This window comes from Chiloscyllium punctatum, chromosome 22 (genome assembly GCF_047496795.1).
Source record: "Chiloscyllium punctatum isolate Juve2018m chromosome 22, sChiPun1.3, whole genome shotgun sequence".
NCBI classification, from domain to species: domain Eukaryota; kingdom Metazoa; phylum Chordata; class Chondrichthyes; order Orectolobiformes; family Hemiscylliidae; genus Chiloscyllium; species Chiloscyllium punctatum.
This window is the reverse complement of record NC_092760.1, coordinates 51,036,378-51,057,143: the sequence shown is the minus strand read 5'-3', so window position 1 is coordinate 51,057,143 and position 20,766 is coordinate 51,036,378. Positions and strand designations below refer to the sequence as shown.

Genomic DNA, 20,766 nt, shown 5'->3' with positions numbered 1-20,766 from the left:
GGTTAGAGTCATTGCTTGTGCAAAAGAAAAATGATTCTGGTCATTGGAAGCCAAACATCTCTAACCCAGTAAGTAGCTGCATGTGTCCCTCAGGTTAATGTGCTAAGCTCAGCCAACTTTAGTTGCTTCACCAGTTACCTTCTCTTCATCATATAAGGTCACAAGTGTGGAAGTATGATGATGATTGCGAAGTATCAGTACCATTTGTGACTCCACAAATACTAAAGCAGGTATGTTTAGGTCTTGCTGCTTGTGGACAACATTCCGATTCGGGCTAATGAGTGACAAGAAATGTTAGTGTGACACAAGTACCAGGCAATGATGTTTCCAATAAGAGAGAATCTCCGCTGTCTTTCCATGGCTTATCATTGCTGAATCTCCCTCTATCATCATTTTGGGTGTTACCATTTATCTGAAACTTGATTGGACCAGCAGTTTTATTTTTTGACCTTTCTATAATGATATGATGTAACTCTGTCTGACCTGTAGGCCATTGCTATGGTTCTGAAGTCATAAGTAGGCCAGAACATATAAGGATAGCAGATTTCCTTCCCTGAGGGTCAGTGATGCATTAGTCAGTTTTAACAATAATCTGGCAGATTTGTGATAATCATTAGTGAGACAAACATTACATTCCAGGTTTATGAACTCATTGAAAACAAGTTAACTATGTATCATAGTGGCATTTCATGCCTCTGAAGTGTTTATACAAACATCAGGTCTGCAATTCTACTAATTATATTCTAGAGTTGGCCTACTCTCGGAAGAACAGTGGATGCCATCAAGATAATGGTCAATGTGGAAAATTATTGCTTAAAATGTTGGGAGGAGGGGTATATATCTGAAAAGTCTCAGGTTTGCAGTCTCGATCTGTTACCTTGTATGACAATACTGGTTTTGACAATTACAGCAGCAATGGTGGATCATTGTGTTGGAAAGCACATTTCAGACTGCTGGGGATAATGCAGTGAATGTTGTTTATGTGGTTGTTGTTTAATAAGGCATTTGGTAAGATCCCACAAGGTAGACCAGTCAAAAAAGTAAAAAGCCATTGTAATACAGGGTTATGTGGTGAATTAAATCCAATACTGGTTCAATGACTAGAAGAGAAGGATAATGTTAAGGATGGATGTCTTTGCAATGGGAAGCTGTTTCCAGTGGTGTACCATAGGGTTCAGTGTTGGATGCTTTGCACTTTTTACATATTAATTATTTGGGCTTATCTGTGGGAGACCTGGCCGGGAAATTTGCAGCTGACACAGAAATTGACTGTTGACAGTGAAGAGTAGATGTTGACTCCAAAATGATACCAATAATTTGGTTGAGTAGGTGGAAAGAGACAAATGGAATTCAGTCCAGAGAAGTGTGAGGTAATGTACTTGGAGTGTAGAACAAACAAAGCTGGGAAATGCATTACATAAACCGGAGCATGTTGAGAAGGGTAGAGAATGTGAGACACCTTGGAAAGCATGTCCACAGATTCTTGAAGGGTGCTGGACAGGCATAGTGGTAAAGAACGCATATTAAATGCTTTTTGTTATTGGATGTGGTTTAGAATACAAAAGCAGCACTGGTACTGTATAAAAAGCTGATTAGACTGCAGCTGGAAGTTTGTGTATAGTTCTGGTCACTGCATTATATGGAAGACTAAATTGTTCTAGAGAGAACACAGAGGATATTTTACCAAAATATTGCCAGGCCTTCAAAATTGTAGCTCGGGTTGTTTTCTTAGAATAGAGAAAGCTGGGGAATGCTTTAATATACATACAAATCTTTGAAAGGCCTAAATAGAATGGATAGGAAAGACCTGTTTCCCCTAAAGAAGTTAATTTACTGGGGGGCACAGACTTAAGGTGATTGGGAAAAGAATTAGAAGGAGCATAGGAAAACTTTTCACCCAAAAGGTTCTGGCTGCCTGGAAATGGCTGCCTATTTTGATGATTGAGACAGAAACCCTCAATCTATATAAAAGGTACCTGGATCTGCACCTAAGTCACTGCAACTTACAAGACTGCGGACAGCTACTTGAAGATGGGATTGGAGTGGACAGATGGTTTGCTTTAAAGCTTTTCTTTCTCTGATTGTGCGGAAACAATGGGCTATATGGCTTTTTTCTGTGCCATAACTCTTCTATGCATCTAAAAACTTAATAAAGTTATCCTGATTTTCTTCACTGACTTTTCCAGTTGTACTTCTTTTTCAGGAGAATAATTCTTGAATTTCTGGTGCCCCTTGTCTGGAGCTGCTTGTGGTACTTGTGGTACATGATTAATAGTTCTTGGAACTTGGGTGCTGAAAAAGGACATTCAGCCCCTCAAAACTGTTCTATCATTCAGTGATCATAGTTGATCTGTGATTTAATTCTATTTGCCTGTCTTTGTTCTATATACCTTTACATAAAGAATTTAACAGTGTAAGATTTAATGTTGTTATTTGAGCTAGTGTCCACATTTTATTTTTAACAGGAGTGATTTTGGATTAGTTTATGTGCATTCTTATGTGCTCAATATGTGTTCTTTACCACCATACCCCTCCTGCACCCTTCAAGAACCTATGATCTTCAAGGTGTCTCACTTTCTCTGTCCCTCTCAATATCCAACTATTTATACAAACCTAAAACTTTTTGAATGTCCATTGTTCCAAGCTTTTCAGCATTCAAGAAGTGTTCAGGTTTACACATGTTTGGTCAAACATGACCGACCTCTTTTTTTTAAAACAACATTCGTCCATCTGCTGCAGTTTTGAGCACTCAACTAATCTATCAATATTTCTTAGTTTTATATACACCAATCTTTTACGTCTTCGGCAAATGTGTTATCTTAACCCCACAATAAAGCCTTTGTTAGTTAGTCACTTCCTTCAAATTTCGGTCTTTCACTGGAATACGAGCTCAGTGATTTGCCTTCAATCCCGTTAGTGTTAATTGTAGCTAACAGTCTTATTTGTTCAAATTCACGGTGAATTGTTATCTTTTAATTAGGGTTATCTGTGGAAAAAAGGACACAAAAGGAAGAACTGGAATGAGCGTTGGTTTTTACTGAAACCTGATATAATTTCGTATTATGTTGGTGAAGATCTTAAAGAGAAGAAAGGAGATATTTTATTGAGCTCCAGATGCTACGTGGAGGTAAATGGACCTAAATATCATAAACTGCTTATAACTGATAGAAGCCAAGGAGCAGAAATAGAGCTAAGTTTGCATTTTGTTTGAAAGTGCTAGCACTGTAAAACCCCCAAGTGGTTAGCACTGAGTTTTGTTATTCTGTTGCCAATATGTTTAATGTCTGCTATATTTATCAAATTTAATGTTGCACAACAATAAATGCAATAGATTAAATGTTTAAGACATGAGATATCCTAACTATTACAAAAACTAAATGTTAAATGAGCTTACTAGTTGATAAGATTAGAAAATGGGAAACCAAGTGCAGTAACATATGTGTGCTACGCTCCAACCAGAAGTTGCAATACTAGCCTGAGGTCACATGGGCCAGACAGGGTAAGGTCAGCAAACTTCTGTCACATTAGTGAAGTTGCAGTACTTTTACAACAATCAAACAATTCCTTGAATTAGTTTTAAAATTAATTTCCTGAATTTTCTTTATTGTTTTGAACTGATTCTGAATTCATAAACAGGCAAGGTGGGATTTGAACTCTCATTCATATCTGAAGTATCAAACCAGATTTCTGAATTAGTAGCGAAGAAACAAAGTTGTCATTGTCCAACTGGGCCATAGGGCTGCTCTCTCCTTACAGCATGATGACTGGTGGTGCTTTAACCTGACAGTCACCATGCCTCAGGTGAAGTGAGAGGTTGACAAGCAGGGTCCTTCATGGTAACCTCAGTTCCCATGTGGGAATTGAGCCCCCCTGTTGGCATCACACTCCATTGCAAACACACCACCCAACCATCAGATCTAACTCTCTGAACTCTACACAAACATACCCACTGAATCCTGGAGCAGTGGTCCTCCAGTTAAGATTCGTTGATCCCTGAGTGTCCATAAACATTTACCGGGGGACCATAATACTGGGCTGGCCTTTTAGGTGGGGGAATGTTCGAATCAAAGAATAGAATCCCTACAGTGTGGAAACAGGCCCTTCGGCCCAACAAGTCCACCCCGACCCTTTGGAGTAACCCATATACACCCATTCCCCTACCCTATTATCCTATATTTGCCCCTAGCTAATGCACCTAACCTCCACATCCCTGAACACTATGGGTAATTTAGCATGGCCAATTCACCTAACCTACACACCTCTGGACACTATGGGTAATTTAGCATGGCCAGTTCACCTAACCTACACACCTCTGGACACTATGGGTAATTTAGCATGGCCAGTTCACCTAACCTACACATCTCTGGACACTATGGGTAATTTAGCATGGCCAGTTCACCTAACCTACACATCTCTGGACACTATGGGTAATTTAGCATGGCCAATTCACCTAACCTGCACATCTCTGGATGTGGGAGGAAACCGGAGCACGTGGAGGAAACCCAGGCAGACACTGGGAGAATGTGCAGACTCCACACAGACAGTCGCCCAAGGCTGGAATTGAACCTGGGTCCCTGGCACTGTGAGGCAGTAGTGCTAACCACTGAATCACCGTGCCGCCCATGTGGGGCAACTGTTCAGGCTAGATGAGCCAAAGTGAGCACGTGAGTATGAAGCAGAGGCATGCTGTGTTCCTGTTTTCTCATGCTCTATCTTGGCCTCTGCTTGGTGTCTGCTCTGCTTCCCTGAGATCCTGTCGAGAACACACTGCTTCTACAGTGAGAAGCAGACATACCCATCTCCCGGATACCTGGACATGAATACCTGTTTCTTAAAACATTTTACAGCTGAACTTTCATATTGAGTATTGTATAATATAATTTAAATGGTGGTTCGGGATTAAAAATGAGTTTGAATACAACCCTTTCAACCACAAATGTTTGAGGCACATTGTGGGAAGAGATTCTTTCCTACCCTCTTCCATGCTGCTTTCAAATTCCTTTGGCTTGTCTTTAGGTTTGCAGCTGGAAGTAAACATGTTGAAGGGATATAGTTAGTTCTGTTCACCATTTGCTCCATATCATTTAAATTTCTTTCTGACAAACCAAGTGTAACAACTGTGGTGATGGCTGCCCAACTCAACAGCTTTATATTGGTCCAAATCCAGTTAATGTTTTGTAAACAGATGAAGGAGGGATGATTCTGATCTCTTCAACACTGCTAATAAACAAGAGGTGCATAGTGCCAATGATCATTCAACTGAAAATTTTCAGTGGGATCACAATCCACTTATCTGTTGGCTCATTCTTCGGCAAAATAAGTATAAAACTAAAGAAGTCTTGGAACAGCTGTACTGTGTACAATTTTGGCCTCCTTACTGAAGAAAAGGTATGCGTGCTTTGGAAACTGGCTGATTGGGTTGAAGGGCTTGTCGTGTGATGAGCAGTTTTGTACCTATGGTCATTTGGAGTTCAGAGAATGGGAGGTGATCTTATTGAAACATAAACACAATCTTCTGAGATCTTGATATTTCCTCTCATATTGGAATCTAGAACTAGGAAGCACAGTTTTAAGACAAGTATCTCTAAATTAGGACTGATGAGGAAGAATTGCTACTCAACGTGTCATTACATTTAGAGTTCCCTTTCACTGTGAACAGTGGAGGCTGGGCAATTGTGTATTTATATCCAAGGTTGAATTAAACACCATTTTGATTGACTGGGGAGTTGAGTATTATAGGGACAGACAGAATATGGCATTAAAGCTGCAATCAGATCAGCCATGATCTTATTGAATGGTGGAACAGGAATGATGGACTGAATGGTGTACTCCTCTTATATGTGATTTTATCAAATGAAGAAATATTTGAATGAGGGATTTTTCCCTATGATGTTCGTAATGAGTTGAGAGAAATCCTAGGATCCATTTGAAATCGTTCTCCAAGTTAAGTTGTTGTTTTCTCCCTTTGTTTCTCATTATGAAATAATTAACCTTGAACTTGAATGATCTCTCAGCACTGCAATATGATTGCTTCAATAGCTTTCAGTTTTTCAGTCATGAGCTATTACACATTGTGGAAAAACATTTTCGCAGCTTTCGTGGTTATGACCTCAGGCACTTCCCAGCCAGGAACCAACTTTTGAGGTGGAGTCACTGTTGTAATGTCGGGAAATGCAACAGCGAATGTAACACAAGGGTATGCAAGCAACAATGAGGTAACCAGCTAATTGAAGGATATTGATTTCAGGGAGAAACATTGACTGGACTTTGAGAGCACTCCCCTTTGCATTGAATATTGATATCAAATCTATCTTGTGTACCTGAGAAAACTTGCAGGACATCATTTTAAAATCTCATCCTCAAGACAGCCTCCTCAATCGTACATAACTCTCTGTTATGTGCTGAACTGCCATAGAATCCGTATATGGCAGATTGAAGCCGTTTGGCCCATTGTGTCTGCACCGACTCTTCAAAGAGCATCCCATTTCATTCTTGCAGCCCCATATTAATCATGGCTGATACACCTAGCTTGGACACCACAGGGCAATTTAGCATGGCCAATCCACCTCACCTGAACATGTTTGGACTCTGGGAGGAAACCAGAGTGCCCAGCAGAAACCCACATAGGGAGAACATGCAAACTCCACAATGACAGTTGCCTGAGGCTGGAATCGAACGCTGGTGCTGTGAGGCAACAGTGCTAACCACTGGGCCACTGTGCCACTCATGTCAAAGAATTGTTACAGTGCTAAAGAAGGCCAATTGGTCCCTAACCTCATCTAATGTTGTTCCCTTGTCTCTTCCCCATCACCTTACATATTCTTCCTTAGCATATACCAATTAACATTCCCTTTGAATGTTTCAGGTAAACCAGTTTCCACTGAACTCTTAGGTAGTACATTCCAGACTTCGTCCATTATCTGTGTGAGAAAGGTATTGAATCATGCCCCCTTCACACAACTGAATTAATCTGGATTATGTTGTTAAATCTTTAGGGTTAAGTTTGAGCCGACTGGGAGGTGGTGTTGAGGTCACTGGGACATGTTCTCCAGAACCTCAGGCTTGGGGCATAGGTTGTATCCCACTATGGCAGATGGTGACATTTTAATTGAATAAAATCTGGACTTAAAAGATGTAATAATGGTACCATGTAACCATTGTCAGTGGTCTTAAAAACATCATCTGGCTCGCTAATGTCCTTGAGAGAAGGAAGCCTGCATCCTTGCCCGGTCTGATTACATTTGACTCCACAGCAACGCAATTGACTCTTAACTGCCCTCTGAAAGGGTCTAGTAAGCCACTCCATTGTATCAAACTGCTTCAAAGACTAAACTGGATAGAACACCAGGTCCTATACTCAAAGGGCTGTGGCAGTAGAAGACAGCAGCTCGTTGCCTTCTTCACATGGCAATTAGCGATTAGTAATAAATGGTGGTCTAGCTAGCTAGTGGTGAATAGAAATGAATGAAAGAACAATTGACTTGTTTTGGTTTATTGTTGTCACATGTACCTAAGTACAGTGTAAAGCTTTGCTTCGTGTGCAGTACTGGCAGATTATAACATACAAGGGCAAGTAGATGATTAGATCTTTAGACAGAGTGATACAAGTTTAAGACTGCACAGGTGGTTACACATAAGCAAGATCAATATTAGATTTTTAAATTAGAGAGGTCCATTCAACTGTCTAATAGTAGCAGGGGAAGAAGTCATTCGTGAACTTAATAGTATGAGCCTGACCTCAGTGGTGGGCAAGTTGTTGGAGGGAATCCTGAGGGACAGGATGTACATGTATTTGGAAATGCAAGGACTGATTAGGGACAGTCAACATGGCTTTGTGCGTGGGAAATCATGTCTCACAAACTTGATTGAGCTTTTTGAAGAATTAACAAAGAAGATTGATGAGGGCAGAGCAGTAGATGTGATCTATATAGATTTCAGTAAGGCGTTCGACAAGGTTCCCCATGGGAGACTGATTAGCAAGGTTAGATCTCATGGAATACAGGGAGAACTAGCCATTTGGATACAGAACTGGCTCAAAGGTAGAAGACAGAGGGTGGTGGTGGAGGGTTGTTTTTCAGCCTGTGACCAGTGGAGTGCCACAAGGATCGGTGCTTGGTTTTCTACTTTTTGTCATTTACATAAATGCTTTTGAAGCTAGCATAAGAGGTACAGTTAGTAAGTTTGCAGATGACACCAAAATTGGAGGTGTAGTGGACAGCGAAGAGGGTTACCTCAGATTACAACAAGATCTTGACCAGATGGGCCAATGGGCTGAGAAATGGCAGATGGAGTTTAATTCAGATAAATGCGAGGTGCTGCATTTTGGGAAAGCAAATCTTAGCAGGACTTATACACTTAATGGTAAGGTCCTAGGGAGTGTTGCTGAACAAAGAGACCTTGGAGTGCAGGTTCATAGCTCCTTGAAAGTGGTGTTGCAGGTAGCTAGGATAGTAAAGAAGGCATTTGGTATGCTTTCCTTTATTGGTCAGAGTATTGAGTACAAGAGTGGGAGGTCATGTTGCGGCTGTACAGGACATTGGTTAGGCCACTGTTGGAATATTGCATGAAATTCTGGTCTCCTTCCTATTGGAAAGATGTTGTGAAACTTGAAAGGGTCAGAAAAGATTTACAAGGATGTTGCCAAGGTTGGAGGATTTGAGCTATAGGGAGAGGCTGAACAGGCTGGGGCTGTTTTCCCTGGAGCGTTGGAGACTGAGGGGTGACCTTATAGAGGTTTACAAAATTGAGGGATATGGATAGGATAAATAGACCAAGTCTTTTCCCTGGGGTGGCAGAGTCCAGGACTAGAGGGCATAGGTTTAGGGTGAGAGGGGAAAGATATAAAAGAGACCTAAGGGGCAACGTTTTCACACAGAGAGTGGTACGTGTATGGAATGAGCTGCCAGAGGATGTGGTGGAGGCTGGTACAATTGCAACACTTAAAGAGGCGTTTCGATGGGTATATGAATAGGAAGGGTTTGGAGGGATATGGGCTGGGTGCTGGCAGGTGGGACAAGATTGGATTTGGATATTTGGTCGGCATGGACAGGTTGGACCGAAGGGTCTGTTTCCATGCTGTACATCTCTATGATTGTATGTGTGGTTAAGCTGCTGTATCTTCTGTCTGATGGAAGAGGTTGGAAAAGAGTATTACTGAGGTGGAAGGGGTCTCTGACTCATTCGATCCTTCCACCTCAGCTCCATTAATGTAGACACGGCATATCCTCCTCCATTCTTCCTGAAGTCAGTTCTTTAGTTTTGCTGAAATTGAGCCTCTCAGTTGTCTTCAGCATCCAACTGTTAGCACTTCTCGTTTCTCAGCTGTGAAGGCCTACTTAGCTCTTAACTTTAGAAATCTTTTGGTTTGATTTGAAAAGCAGAATTTCTTTTTATCTATAAGTCTCCTGGACCTAATGATAGCAGTATCCTTGGAGACTGTCTATGCTTTTCATTAATTTCTCTGTTGGTTTGACTCGTTCATTCTGATAACCACCACATATCTGTGTTCACGTGATATCTAATTGAAATCAACTGTCAATTTTTTAACATGTCCTCTATCTCTGCAATAAGATTTCTGTTAGGAGTGAAATCTTAACTTGTGTGATTTATAAAGGTTACTGTTACTATGTCGCACTTTGCTGTAAATAGTTTATCAAAATAGTTTATGTTAACGGAACCATTTCTGGTCATGTTCTCTTCATGAATCCCCTTATAAGAATTAAGTTATCTTTTTTCTGTGTTATTCAATCATTTTATTGTTAGTAGAGGTTTGTTCTAATATTCCCTATTCCAGGGCTTGAACTCATAATGTAGGTTGAGCCTTCAGTGTATTAGCAAGAGGATATTGTATTGAAGTAAGCATTAATATAAATGTTTAATAAATATAAATCTAGTTACTGTCTAGCCATTAGGATAGATGTGCAAGGCCTTACTGTGCCATTTTGAAGATTGAAGGATTTGAGCTAAGATAAGAAGTTTTAGAATCAGAATGAAGTCCTCAGGCACACCCACAAAGCGATGGCACTTTGATGGGGTACACCTTCTGTGATTTGACCGTAAACATGCCACTTTATGGGCAGCACGGTGGCACAATGGTTAGCACTGCTGTCTCACAGCGCCAGAGACCCAGGTTCAATTCCCGCTTCAGACAACTGTCTAACTGTCTGTGTGGAGTTTGCACGTTCTCCCCGTGTCTGCATGCATTTCCTCCGGGTGCTCCGGTTTCCTCCCACAGTCCAAAAATGTGCAGCTTAGGTGAATTGGCCATGCTAAATTGTCCATAGTGTCAAGTGAAGGGGTAAATGTAGGGGAATGGGTCTGTGTGGGTTGCTCTTTGGAGAGTCGGTGTAGACTTGTTGGGCCGAAGGGACTGTTTCCACACTGTAAGTAATCTAATCTTCACTGCTGCACTGTTGGAGGTGGGTGATGCCATCTCCAGAGATGAGTCAGATTTGCTTCCTTGGTCAACAATACAAAAATAGGCTAATGAGCCAGCCATTCCATCTCCTGATTATGGCACAGTGCTGTCTGGAAGTTGGCAACATAACAATAGCAATACACTTCAAAAAATAATCCCATTGGTGTGAATAAGATTAGCATCCTGTAGTTGTGAATGGCAGTTCTGTGTACAAGTTTCTTATATCCCTCTAGTTTAGCATCACCCATCTCTAATAGTGCAGCAGTGGCATCACGTTAATAATCTGATAACTGCTCTCAGGAAGTGTGCCCCATCAGACTGCCAGCTATTTGCAGTGTGCCTGATGACCTCCTGCTGATTCTAAAGCTTTCCTATCTTAGTTCAATCAGATAATTAAATCAGGAAATGCCTGTTACATGCAGGCTAATGTTCATGATCATATGAGCCATTTGAGGCCAATGATATTTTAAAAATATTGTATACAGAAGATGTTCTCTGGAGCAAATAGGGAAAGCATCAGTAATTTCATTGGATTTTAGTATTGATATGAAGCCCTGATGTACAAAATGTATGTAAGTTTGTCTGAAAAGATAATTAGATTGTGAAAATAGAATTATTTGATTTCCATTGCAGTCTCTACCAGACAAAGATGGAAGGAAATGCCTCTTGATGATCAAATGCGCTGACAAAAGTTTTGAAATTAGCGCATCCGACAAGAAGAAGAAACAAGAATGGATCCAAGGTAAGGACAAATTTTTATATCCAAGCTTCTACAATGTTCCTAAACATAGAGGCAATTAATGGCCAATCTTGTATGAATCAGAATGTGCTGTCCCCAAAACTAATCCAATGTATTGTGTACCATGTTTTTGACAATCTGTTCACAGGATGTAGGCATAACAGGCTAAGCAAGTATTATCATCCTTTCCTGATTGCCTGTGTATAGATGGTGGAGAGACAATGCTTTGAACCACTGCAGTCCGTGCAGCATAGGTACCCTGTTAGTGAGGGAGTTCCAGGTCTTTAACCAAGCGACTGTGAAAGAACAATTTGATAGTTCAAGTCAGAATGGTGTGGTGTGTGGTAAAGGAGAACTTACAAATGTTGGTGTTTCCATATGTTTGAGTGGTAGAGGTCATGTATTTGAAGGGTGCTGCCAAAGAAGCCTTCGTGAATGGCTGCTTCATAGATGGTTCACGCAATTGATGCTGTGCATTGGTCGGGGAGGGAGTGAATGCTGATAGGGGGTTAGATGGGGTGCCAATCTAGTTGGCAGCATTGTCTTAGATTTTGTCAAGAATTTTGAGCTGGAGCTGTTTCAGCACCTGAAATATTGCACAACGTTCTGCACCATTCATGATGAGTGAATATCCCCACCTCTGGCCTGCAAAAACAATGAAAATAGTTGAGAAAATGAACTCTTTGTCATTGATCTGTTATTAATACATACAATATATCATATAACTTAGTTGTGAAGCGTCTAAGATTTATTAAATGCATTGACAGTTTCTAATGTCAGGGATTAATACAATATCCATCTTCATTCTATAATATTTCAATTTGTTGCCCTAGGTTGAATTAGACATATATGAAGAGCAGTCCGTTATTTACTATTTACAGTTCAGTTGGTATGCACACTCAAGTTGAAGGAGGTTTTAATCAAGTGTATTCTACTGGAGCCATTAATTTTGTTTCAGTTTGAGTGATATTAATTAGTATTAAATTATTATTTTTTGCTTTTGCTGCTGTTTACCTATTATTTACTTATCTATGCTACTTAACTCTGTGATCTGCCTGTCTTGCGAGCAAGACAAAGCTTTTCACTGTGCCTCGGTACACGTGACAATAACTTCAATTCCGTTCAATTCAAACATCACAGGAATGTAGTGAACACAAGTTATTTTCCTCTTACAGCTTGTTGGGGTGGTAAGGCTATCTAGATGCACCTAGCCAAGTACAGTTATATTAGCAACAAAATGCTGGGTAGATGAGACAAGTCAACAAAGACAGTCTAGACATGACCATAATATCAAGCATGGTTCAGAAGTAGTATTCCCACTGCCGACTCAAAAATTCATGGGCTCAAATCTCTCAATTTCAAATTCTTCAAAATTTTTTTTTGCTAATGCAAGTGTTGTATTATTTAATACCACTTAAAGAGAAAGGAAATTAATGGCTCTAGTAATTTAGCACTGAGAGAATTCTGCACTAATGAAGATGTCAATTTTTGGATAAAACTTTAAATCAATAATGGCCCTTTTTGTCATCTTGGATGGATGAAAAAGATGCCTTGACACAATGTAATGAAGGTAGGGGTATTCTTTGTGTCCTGCCAGTGCTTATCCCTCAACCCATACTGAAGAATTTATTTTGCTGCTGTCTGTCAGACTTTAGTTTGTACAGATTGACTGATACTACACCACAACAGTAGTAAACTTCAAAGTTACTTTATGTGAGAACACTTGAGTCAACTGAAGGTGAATATGAATGCAAGTTCTTAACATTTAAAGGCCATCTTTCAACAAGAAGTGGGCTTCTTTGAATAAAAGTAGAAATTAGAGTTAGTTTCATTGTTACAAAGTTGATGTATTCCATTCCCTGATCTTGCATCAATCAACTTGATATGCTACCAAATGTTAATGATTATGTAGAATTTGCTGGTTCATTTTCAAGGGATCACTTTGGTTAGTGTAAGCAAAATAACATGAGATACCTTTTGTGGTTCTCGTGATACAATGGCTCTGCACTGTCATAAACACTGAGTACTTCAAAGTTTCAATTTGAATTTATTAAAGTATTAAATAAATTGAGTTAATTTCTAATGTTCTCTTAGGATCTTAATTCCTAAATCAGCAGGGTGGAGATTTGCTCTGCTTATCACTTTGGCCAGTGTCCCTTCTGATTAGCCTGTAAAGAGGTGAATTGCATCAGCTCTGTGAGTTCATTCTACTTCATTGAAAGTAGAGGTCATCACCAAATGGCAACTAATTATCCAGAGGGATCCTCTAGGGATGTGCTTTCAAATCCCAACACAGCAGTTGGTGAAATTGAAGTTCAAATCAATGCAAATTGAAACTATAAAAGGTGAAATTATCATCAAATAGCATTTTTTAAAAAAATCTAATGTCCTTTTCAAGGAAGGAAATCTAGCCTTTGTGAGACTCCAGGCCCACAACAATCTGGTTGACTCTTAACTGTTCTTTGAAATGGCCGGGAACTCAATTGAAGGGCAGTCAGAAATAGATGATAGGTGCTGTCATGCCAGCAGCACTCACAACTGATGGAAGAATTTTTTAAAAAGGGAAAGCCTTGTTTCAATTTGCTACTTCATCCTTTCCATTGACCAGAAGTGTTAAAAAAGGACCTGCAGATTATTATAGAGAAAAGTGAAAACTACTTGATCCACTGGATCACTGCTCCCATTATTTTCAGATTATGTGTCATTTTCACTGAATAATTCAATGTTTTGAAAATGGGTGTATCAGCAAGATGTCTATAGATTTCTGTTGGTGATTTGAAATACTTCTTTGGAGTTTGCAGCTTTCTGATTTTTTAAAAACTCTTTTATAATTCCTTTTAAAAAAAAACTTTGTGAATCCCATGTCACTGTCAATGCTGGAAATGTTACTTACACTTGAGTACTGGGGTTAATATCTATCATAAAGAAGGCATAGAAGGATAATATCTAATTAATTCAACTCAGCAGAAGACCGTTTTGGAATATGTTATTCAAGCTGGCCTTGATCGGCTGGGAAATTATATGTAGATTTTTTTTCAAACAGGCTGCTTTTCTCAGTGATTGAATAGAACAGGGGGGCATTTTAAAGTTTAAATAAATGCTTAGAAGTATCTGACAAATTGATGATTTTTTAAAACTAAACAACTTCTCAAAGTCTTTCACTTGTGTCTAAATATTATAATATTTTATCGTTTAAATTAAATCTGTAATGCAATTTAAGTATACAGAAGGAATTAATAGAATAAATTAATTTTGAGTTCTGACAATTCTTACCCTTTATCATTCTCTTGAACTTATCATGGTTACTGTAGTAATTGTAACAAGGTCAGCTAGGTGGACCTTCTAGAATGTGAGTTCCCTTATTGGGGCTGTTAATCTGGTCCAATCAGAGAGCCCTAGCTGACAGACGAGGAGTGTCAGACATCCTGTTCACTTTGAGAACTGGCTCTGAGGGTGCTCGATCAGTGTCAAGAACGTTCCTCTCATAAATAAAGGGTGACTTGATGATGGGATACCAGTCTCTGTGGAGTTGTTTCATTTACATGAGTGTATCACAGCTTAGTAGAACCAGGTAACTACTTTAGTATGCCATTAAACTCTCTTTCCATCTTGAATATATCGTTGGGTTGAAATATAGTCCACCCAAATAGACGGAAAATAGCTTATTTGGCTTTGAAGAGGTTATGCTTGAAATGTCAACTCTCCTGCTCCTCAGATGCTGCCTGACCGGCTGTGCTTTTCCGGCACCACAATTTTTGATTTTGAGGGCTGTAAGTAAAATAAATGTGGGCAGGCTTGGAATCGTAGAATGAGGCAGCACAGAAGAAGGTCAGTCAGCCCATCAAGCCCTTAGCTGTTTAGTCAAGTTATACAGTCAATCACCCTTGAGCTCTTTCCTTTTATGTAACTTTTTTTCCTGTCGGTGCATTATGTGCTTCCTCAAGTAAATTTTCGATTGTAAATTTCTCTTGTGTGTAAAAACAGTTTTCTGTTGTCTCTAGTCATTTTGCCACTCAACTTAAAATCTATGTCATCAGACTACTGGCTTTTGTGAACTGAAAACTATCAACACCATTCATGAACACCTCCATCAAACTGTTCTTAACCTTCAAAGTTTGTGAGAAAATTTGTAGCTCGGGTGCTCGTTGTTGTGGTTCTGTTCGCTGAGCTGGGAATTTGTGTTGCAGATGTTTCGTCCCCTGTCTAGGTGACATCCTCAGTGCTTGGGAACCTCCTGTGAAGCACTTCTGTGATGTTTCCTCCAGCATTTATAGTGGTTTGTCTCTATAGTGGTTTGTTCTTAACCTTCTCTGCTGTACCTCTTTTGTGCCTCCTCATAATTGGTATCCCTCAGCCATGGTACCATTCCAGTTAATCTTTGTAACATGTCCTCTTAAAATAGTATTGGAATTGATCACAGCACTGTAGCTGAGGCCCAGTCAATATTTCACAAAGGTTTATCATCACTTCTTTACTTCTGTGCTGTATTTCCCTATTAACAAAGTCAAAGATCCAACTTTTATTTAATATAAATAATTTTCTCATTTTGTCCTACCACCTTCAAAGATTCATGCACAGGTCTCTTTCTTTTTCTTCACATCCTTTAAGATTAGATTGAGAATGGTGTGATACAGAAGAGACATATTCCTAGGTGGGGAGAAAGGTCAATCACTAACCCTATCGCATTTTAAAATAAAATTATTTTATCTATTTTCCTAATCAACTTGTCCAGAGAGGTTATTACACATCTCTGGAGCAGGTGGGACTTGAACCCAAGTGTCTCAGTCCAGGGGTAGGGACACTATGGCTGTGCCACGAGAGGGCCCCTGTTTCCCACAGTGAATCTATTTATACATCTATTCTCGCTGCAACTTGGATTGCATAATGTTTGCCTTTATTGAGTCATTCCTGTTTCTGAATTCAGTTTTTTGTTGATACGGCAATAATAAGTTCCAGATAATAAAATAGTTTTCCTGTAAGGCCAATAGATTTTTAACAATAACTTTGCCCAGACTCTCAGCAGCTTAATTTATTACAGTATTTTACAGGCTGCAAAAGATCATAAATTCTAGTCCCAGTGTTCAGGAAATCAGACTTAAAAAGCAATCGAGACATGGTAACTGCATTCCACTGTGGTGCAGTCTGGTACTGATACAAGGGGAATGAGTAGAATGAGTGCTGGTCAACCATAGCGACACTAACAGTGGTAACTTTGACTCTGTAACACCTGACAAGTATAGCTTTGTTCTGGATTAGTGGTGCTGGAAGAGCACAGCAGTTCAGGCAGCATCCAACGAGCAGTGAAATCGACGTTTCGGGCAAAAGCCCTTCATCAGGTTCCTGATGAAGAGCTTTTGCCCGAAACGTCGATTTCGAAGCTCCTTGGATGCTGCCTGAACTGCTGTGCTCTTCCAGCACCACTAATCCAGAATCTGGTTTCCAGCATCTGCAGTCATTGTTTTTACCAAGTATAGCTTTGTGTTTGGTTTCTGACTTTGTTCATTTTAAATAGCTATTCAAACAGCCATCAACTTTTTGAGGGACCAGAGACTTCCTCCACACAAGGAAGGACGACAGAAACGGCGAGAACTACGACAGAAAATACAAGCAGAGCAAGATGAGATAGCACAGCGAATGAAAGAGCTGCAAATGGCAAATGAAGATAAACAGCAAGAATTAGAGAAAATGCGAAAGGTGAGGAATTCTTGATCTGAGCTCCATATGGATAGATGTGTCTATAGAAGTGATAAATGGTTTTCTGAAAATGGATAACCAATAATTTATGACAGGGTCATTCGATAGTACAGAACATGAGTGTTGTTTAGAAAGTACATATTTTATTAAGCTTTTTGTCTTGCACATATTTTCAAGTATGCAAATTTGAGAAGTAAACCAATATTTACACAGCAGTGGAGGATGCTGATTGGCTGGCAAGTATTCTTCGAATGGCGGGGGTTTTGCCATAGAGAATATGCTCATTAATGTTGATTGACAGTTAACAGCCAGGCTTTGTTAAATTTTACATGAGGCAGGTCAGCTCCGATTGGTTCAAGCATTGCAGTGAGAAATGAACCAGAAACTGGCTGACGCTGATTATGTTGAGTTGAAAAAGGCATAGTGTGTGTAGATGTTCTTTCAGCCTGCGAAGAAAAGGACTCCGTGTAGTAATATATGTTAGAAGTAACATGACACCGGGTTATACTCCAACAGGTATTTTTGAAATCCCAGACTTTTGGAACTTCACCTGACAAAGGAACACTGCTCTGAAAGCTTCTGATTTCAAATAAACATGTTGGACTATGACCTGGTGTCGTTTGACTTCTGACTTTATCCATCCAAATCCAACACTGGCACCTCCATATTATATTAATGTGTAGCTTCTAATACTCACAAATATGCAACGTTGTGAGCGTAGCTGATAATTCTGGTTGTTAATGTAATTCCTTGCACATTCTAACTTTCTCCACCCCAATCCAACACTGGCACCTCCAAATCCTAGACCATAAGGGAAGGCTTAGTGGTTTGAAGGCACTCTGCAGTTCACAATTCAGGAGTGATCATTTTGAAGTGAAGCTTGTATTTTTTAAGACTGTAAATTGTCATTAAGTGCCTGTTTTTTGGGGGGTGGCTTTGGTTGTAGAAACCTCATTGAGGTTGGGTAACTGGTATAACAGCCTATTAATTACTCAGTCAGTTAGTCAATCTAAGAACAATCACGTTTTAAATTGGTGAAAAAAATACATTTTGTTGAAGGCTTTTGTACGGCAATTGTATTATCCAGCAATTGTACAATAGTAGAATCACATCTAATGTTGGACATTACGTTGTGAGTTTTGTAAGTTTGGGCTAGTTGGGTACAGTCACTACCTTGCTTGTTGTGAGCAGCCAAACAGACATGGTCTTTAATGCTCTTTAATACAATCTGCTGGTCTTTGGGATGTAAGGTCTACATATTTAATTGTACACATTGCTCAAACCAACAAGTGAAGCTAACTGAATGGTGTTCATTGTAACAACATGAATGGTGTTAATTAATAGAACATTAATAGAATGCTGCTGTCAAGCCAAAAAGCCACTCTATACATCAAATGAAAGAGTAATGTGGTGAAGTAAAAGTTGGCTGCTTGCCCAAAGATTGGTGGATCATATCAAACAATGTATCACTTCAGCTGATCTCAGCTAGCAAGGTACTGACTGTAGCCAACCACCTGCAATTGCAAAACTGAGTGTCTAACATTAAATGTGATTGTGCAATAGCATAACATTCACTGGATAATCCTGAATGTGTGAGGAATTATGCTGACATCCAATTTACGGTTGTTAGGTTCGTAATGTAGTGTAATTGTGTGTACAGCAAGCTACATGTTTTAATAGAGAGGGCCAGTTCTTTGCAGGCAGAAAGAACATACACACACGTTGTGTTTGTTCCAACTCAACAAAGTAGGTGACAGACACTTTTTGGTTCATTTTTCAGGTCAATGTCATGACCAATCAAAGTCAACTTGGTTTGGTTTTAAAATTAAATCAAGATTGGCTGTTAACTGGTAACCATATAAATGGCAACACCCCTATCAACCAGAGACTACTTGCCAACCAATCATCACACTCTCATCCAGTGTCATTGTTGGTTTTCCCCTCTTGGGAAATATCCCGATAAGAGCAAGACAAAAGCCTTCAACAAAATGTATTTTTTTCACCAATTTAAAACGTGATTGTTATTAGATTGACTATTTGACTGAGTAATTAATAGGCTGTTATGCCAGTTACCCAACCTCAATGAGGTTTCTACAACCAAAGCCACCCCCCAAAAAACAGGCACTTAATGACAATTTACAGTCTTAAAAAATACAAGCTTCACTTCAAAATGATCACTCCTGAATTGTGAACTGCAGAGTGCCTTCAAACCACTAAGCCTTCCCTTATGGTCTAGGATTTGGAGGTGCCAGTGTTGGATTGGGGTGGAGAAAGTTAGAAATCACACAACACCAGGTCATAGTCCAACAGGTTTATTCGGAAGCACAAGCTTTCGGATCGCTGCTCCTTCATCAGGTGTACAGCGGGGCAGGATCATAGGATACGGAATTTATAGTAAAAGATCGAGGAGGGGATGCTGTAGAGGTGATTTTATTGATTCCTGTGATGCGAATGCTCACTTAGGATGAAGAAATTGAATAGAGTAACTCCACACAGTTTGGAACTTAGGAAAATGAGCAATGCCTTCATTGAAGTGTATAAAATTTTCAAAGGGGGTTAATGATGCAAGTCTGCTGGGAGTCCAGAAGTGATATTCTCAAGATGTAGGGTCAGCCAATTCAGGTGAGATGAAAAAACTGTTTCAGAGTTCTGAAACTTTGGGATCCTATATCTCATGCACTCTGATTACACAGTTGATTAATATATTCAAAACTGAGAATAATTATTTGGGCAAGAAGGAAAACCAGGGATATGAGGATAAGGTGAGAACTTGAGCTAGCAGTTGAGCTATGATCATATTGAATGGCAAATCAGAATCCAGAAGATACAGGAGGTAAAAATGATGACTGCAGATGCTGGAAACCAGATTCTGGATTAGTGGTGCTGGAAGAGCACAGCAGTTCAGGCAGCATCCAACGAGCAACGAAATCAACGTTTCGGGCAAAAGCCCTTCATCAGGAATGAAGGGCTTTTGCCCGAAACGTCGATTTCGCTGCTTCTTGGATGCTGCCTGAACTGCTGTGCTCTTCCAGCACCACTAATCCAGAATCCAGAAGATACATGGTCTAATCCTGCTCTTAAGTGTGGTGATTTTAATGCAGTTAGCACTAAGGTTCTATGGCACAAGTGAGGACTGTAGATGCTGGGGATTAGAGTGGTGCTGGAAATGCACAGCAGGTCAGGCAGCATCCGAGGAGCAGGAAAATTGACGTTTTGGGAAGGAGCCCTTCATCAGGAATCCGATTCCTGTTTTAAGATACAATGAGTTTTCTTTACTCAGCAACAATAACATCTCTGTCTCTGGGATTGAATGATTGTGTAGATTTATGCAGAGGTAGATTCATTTCTCTCCTGCTTGTGGATGGGAACTTGTGGTTTGAGGGGCTGGGTGACCCTGAAATTATGGGGTTGGGGATGTAAGAGGATGGTATAGGCCCAGAATTTGAGGGTGACCGAAGATGTGGAATGAGCAGCACGTGCAAGAACTTCAGATACCACTTTCTTATTGCAATCCCAATAATGTATCCTGGATGCCCATAATTACAGGAGATACCTCTCGTTGTTTAAACTTGTATTTCTGGTGAAAGAACTTGAGGGCTGGTTCAATGGCAATGCATTGGTTAACTGTTTCCAGAACTGCAGTTTCAGGAAGTGATTACCCCTACCCTTACACACTCGGAAACAGATGGTCTCCTTGAAGGATAGGATGAGGCATATTGTGCAGAGTCTGTTGGGAATGAAACACTTTCAGACTAAGATTCAACATTCAGTACAATAGGACATCCTGGTACAGGTAGGGAAATGTGTAGGGATGCAGTGTTAATGGGGAATTAGAAAGTTGGCAGTTCTGCTATTTTCAGTGTATGTTGTCTCCCTGGTGACAGAGTAATTGACTCCATGGAGACGATTCCAAGCA

General features: G+C 39.9%; 1 protein-coding gene across 3 annotated transcripts in view; it reads left to right on the top strand.

The window, feature by feature from the left end:
- Positions 1-20,766, top strand: part of LOC140493628 (switch-associated protein 70-like) — a 138,958-nt gene that overhangs the window by 71,841 nt on the left and 46,351 nt on the right. For all 3 annotated transcript variants that reach the window (XM_072592266.1, XM_072592267.1, XM_072592268.1), the window contains 3 exons: positions 2,981-3,127; positions 11,051-11,159; positions 16,669-16,850. In XM_072592266.1, the coding sequence (XP_072448367.1) occupies positions 2,981-3,127; positions 11,051-11,159; positions 16,669-16,850 (438 nt within the window). The remainder of the gene's footprint in view (positions 1-2,980; positions 3,128-11,050; positions 11,160-16,668; positions 16,851-20,766) is intronic.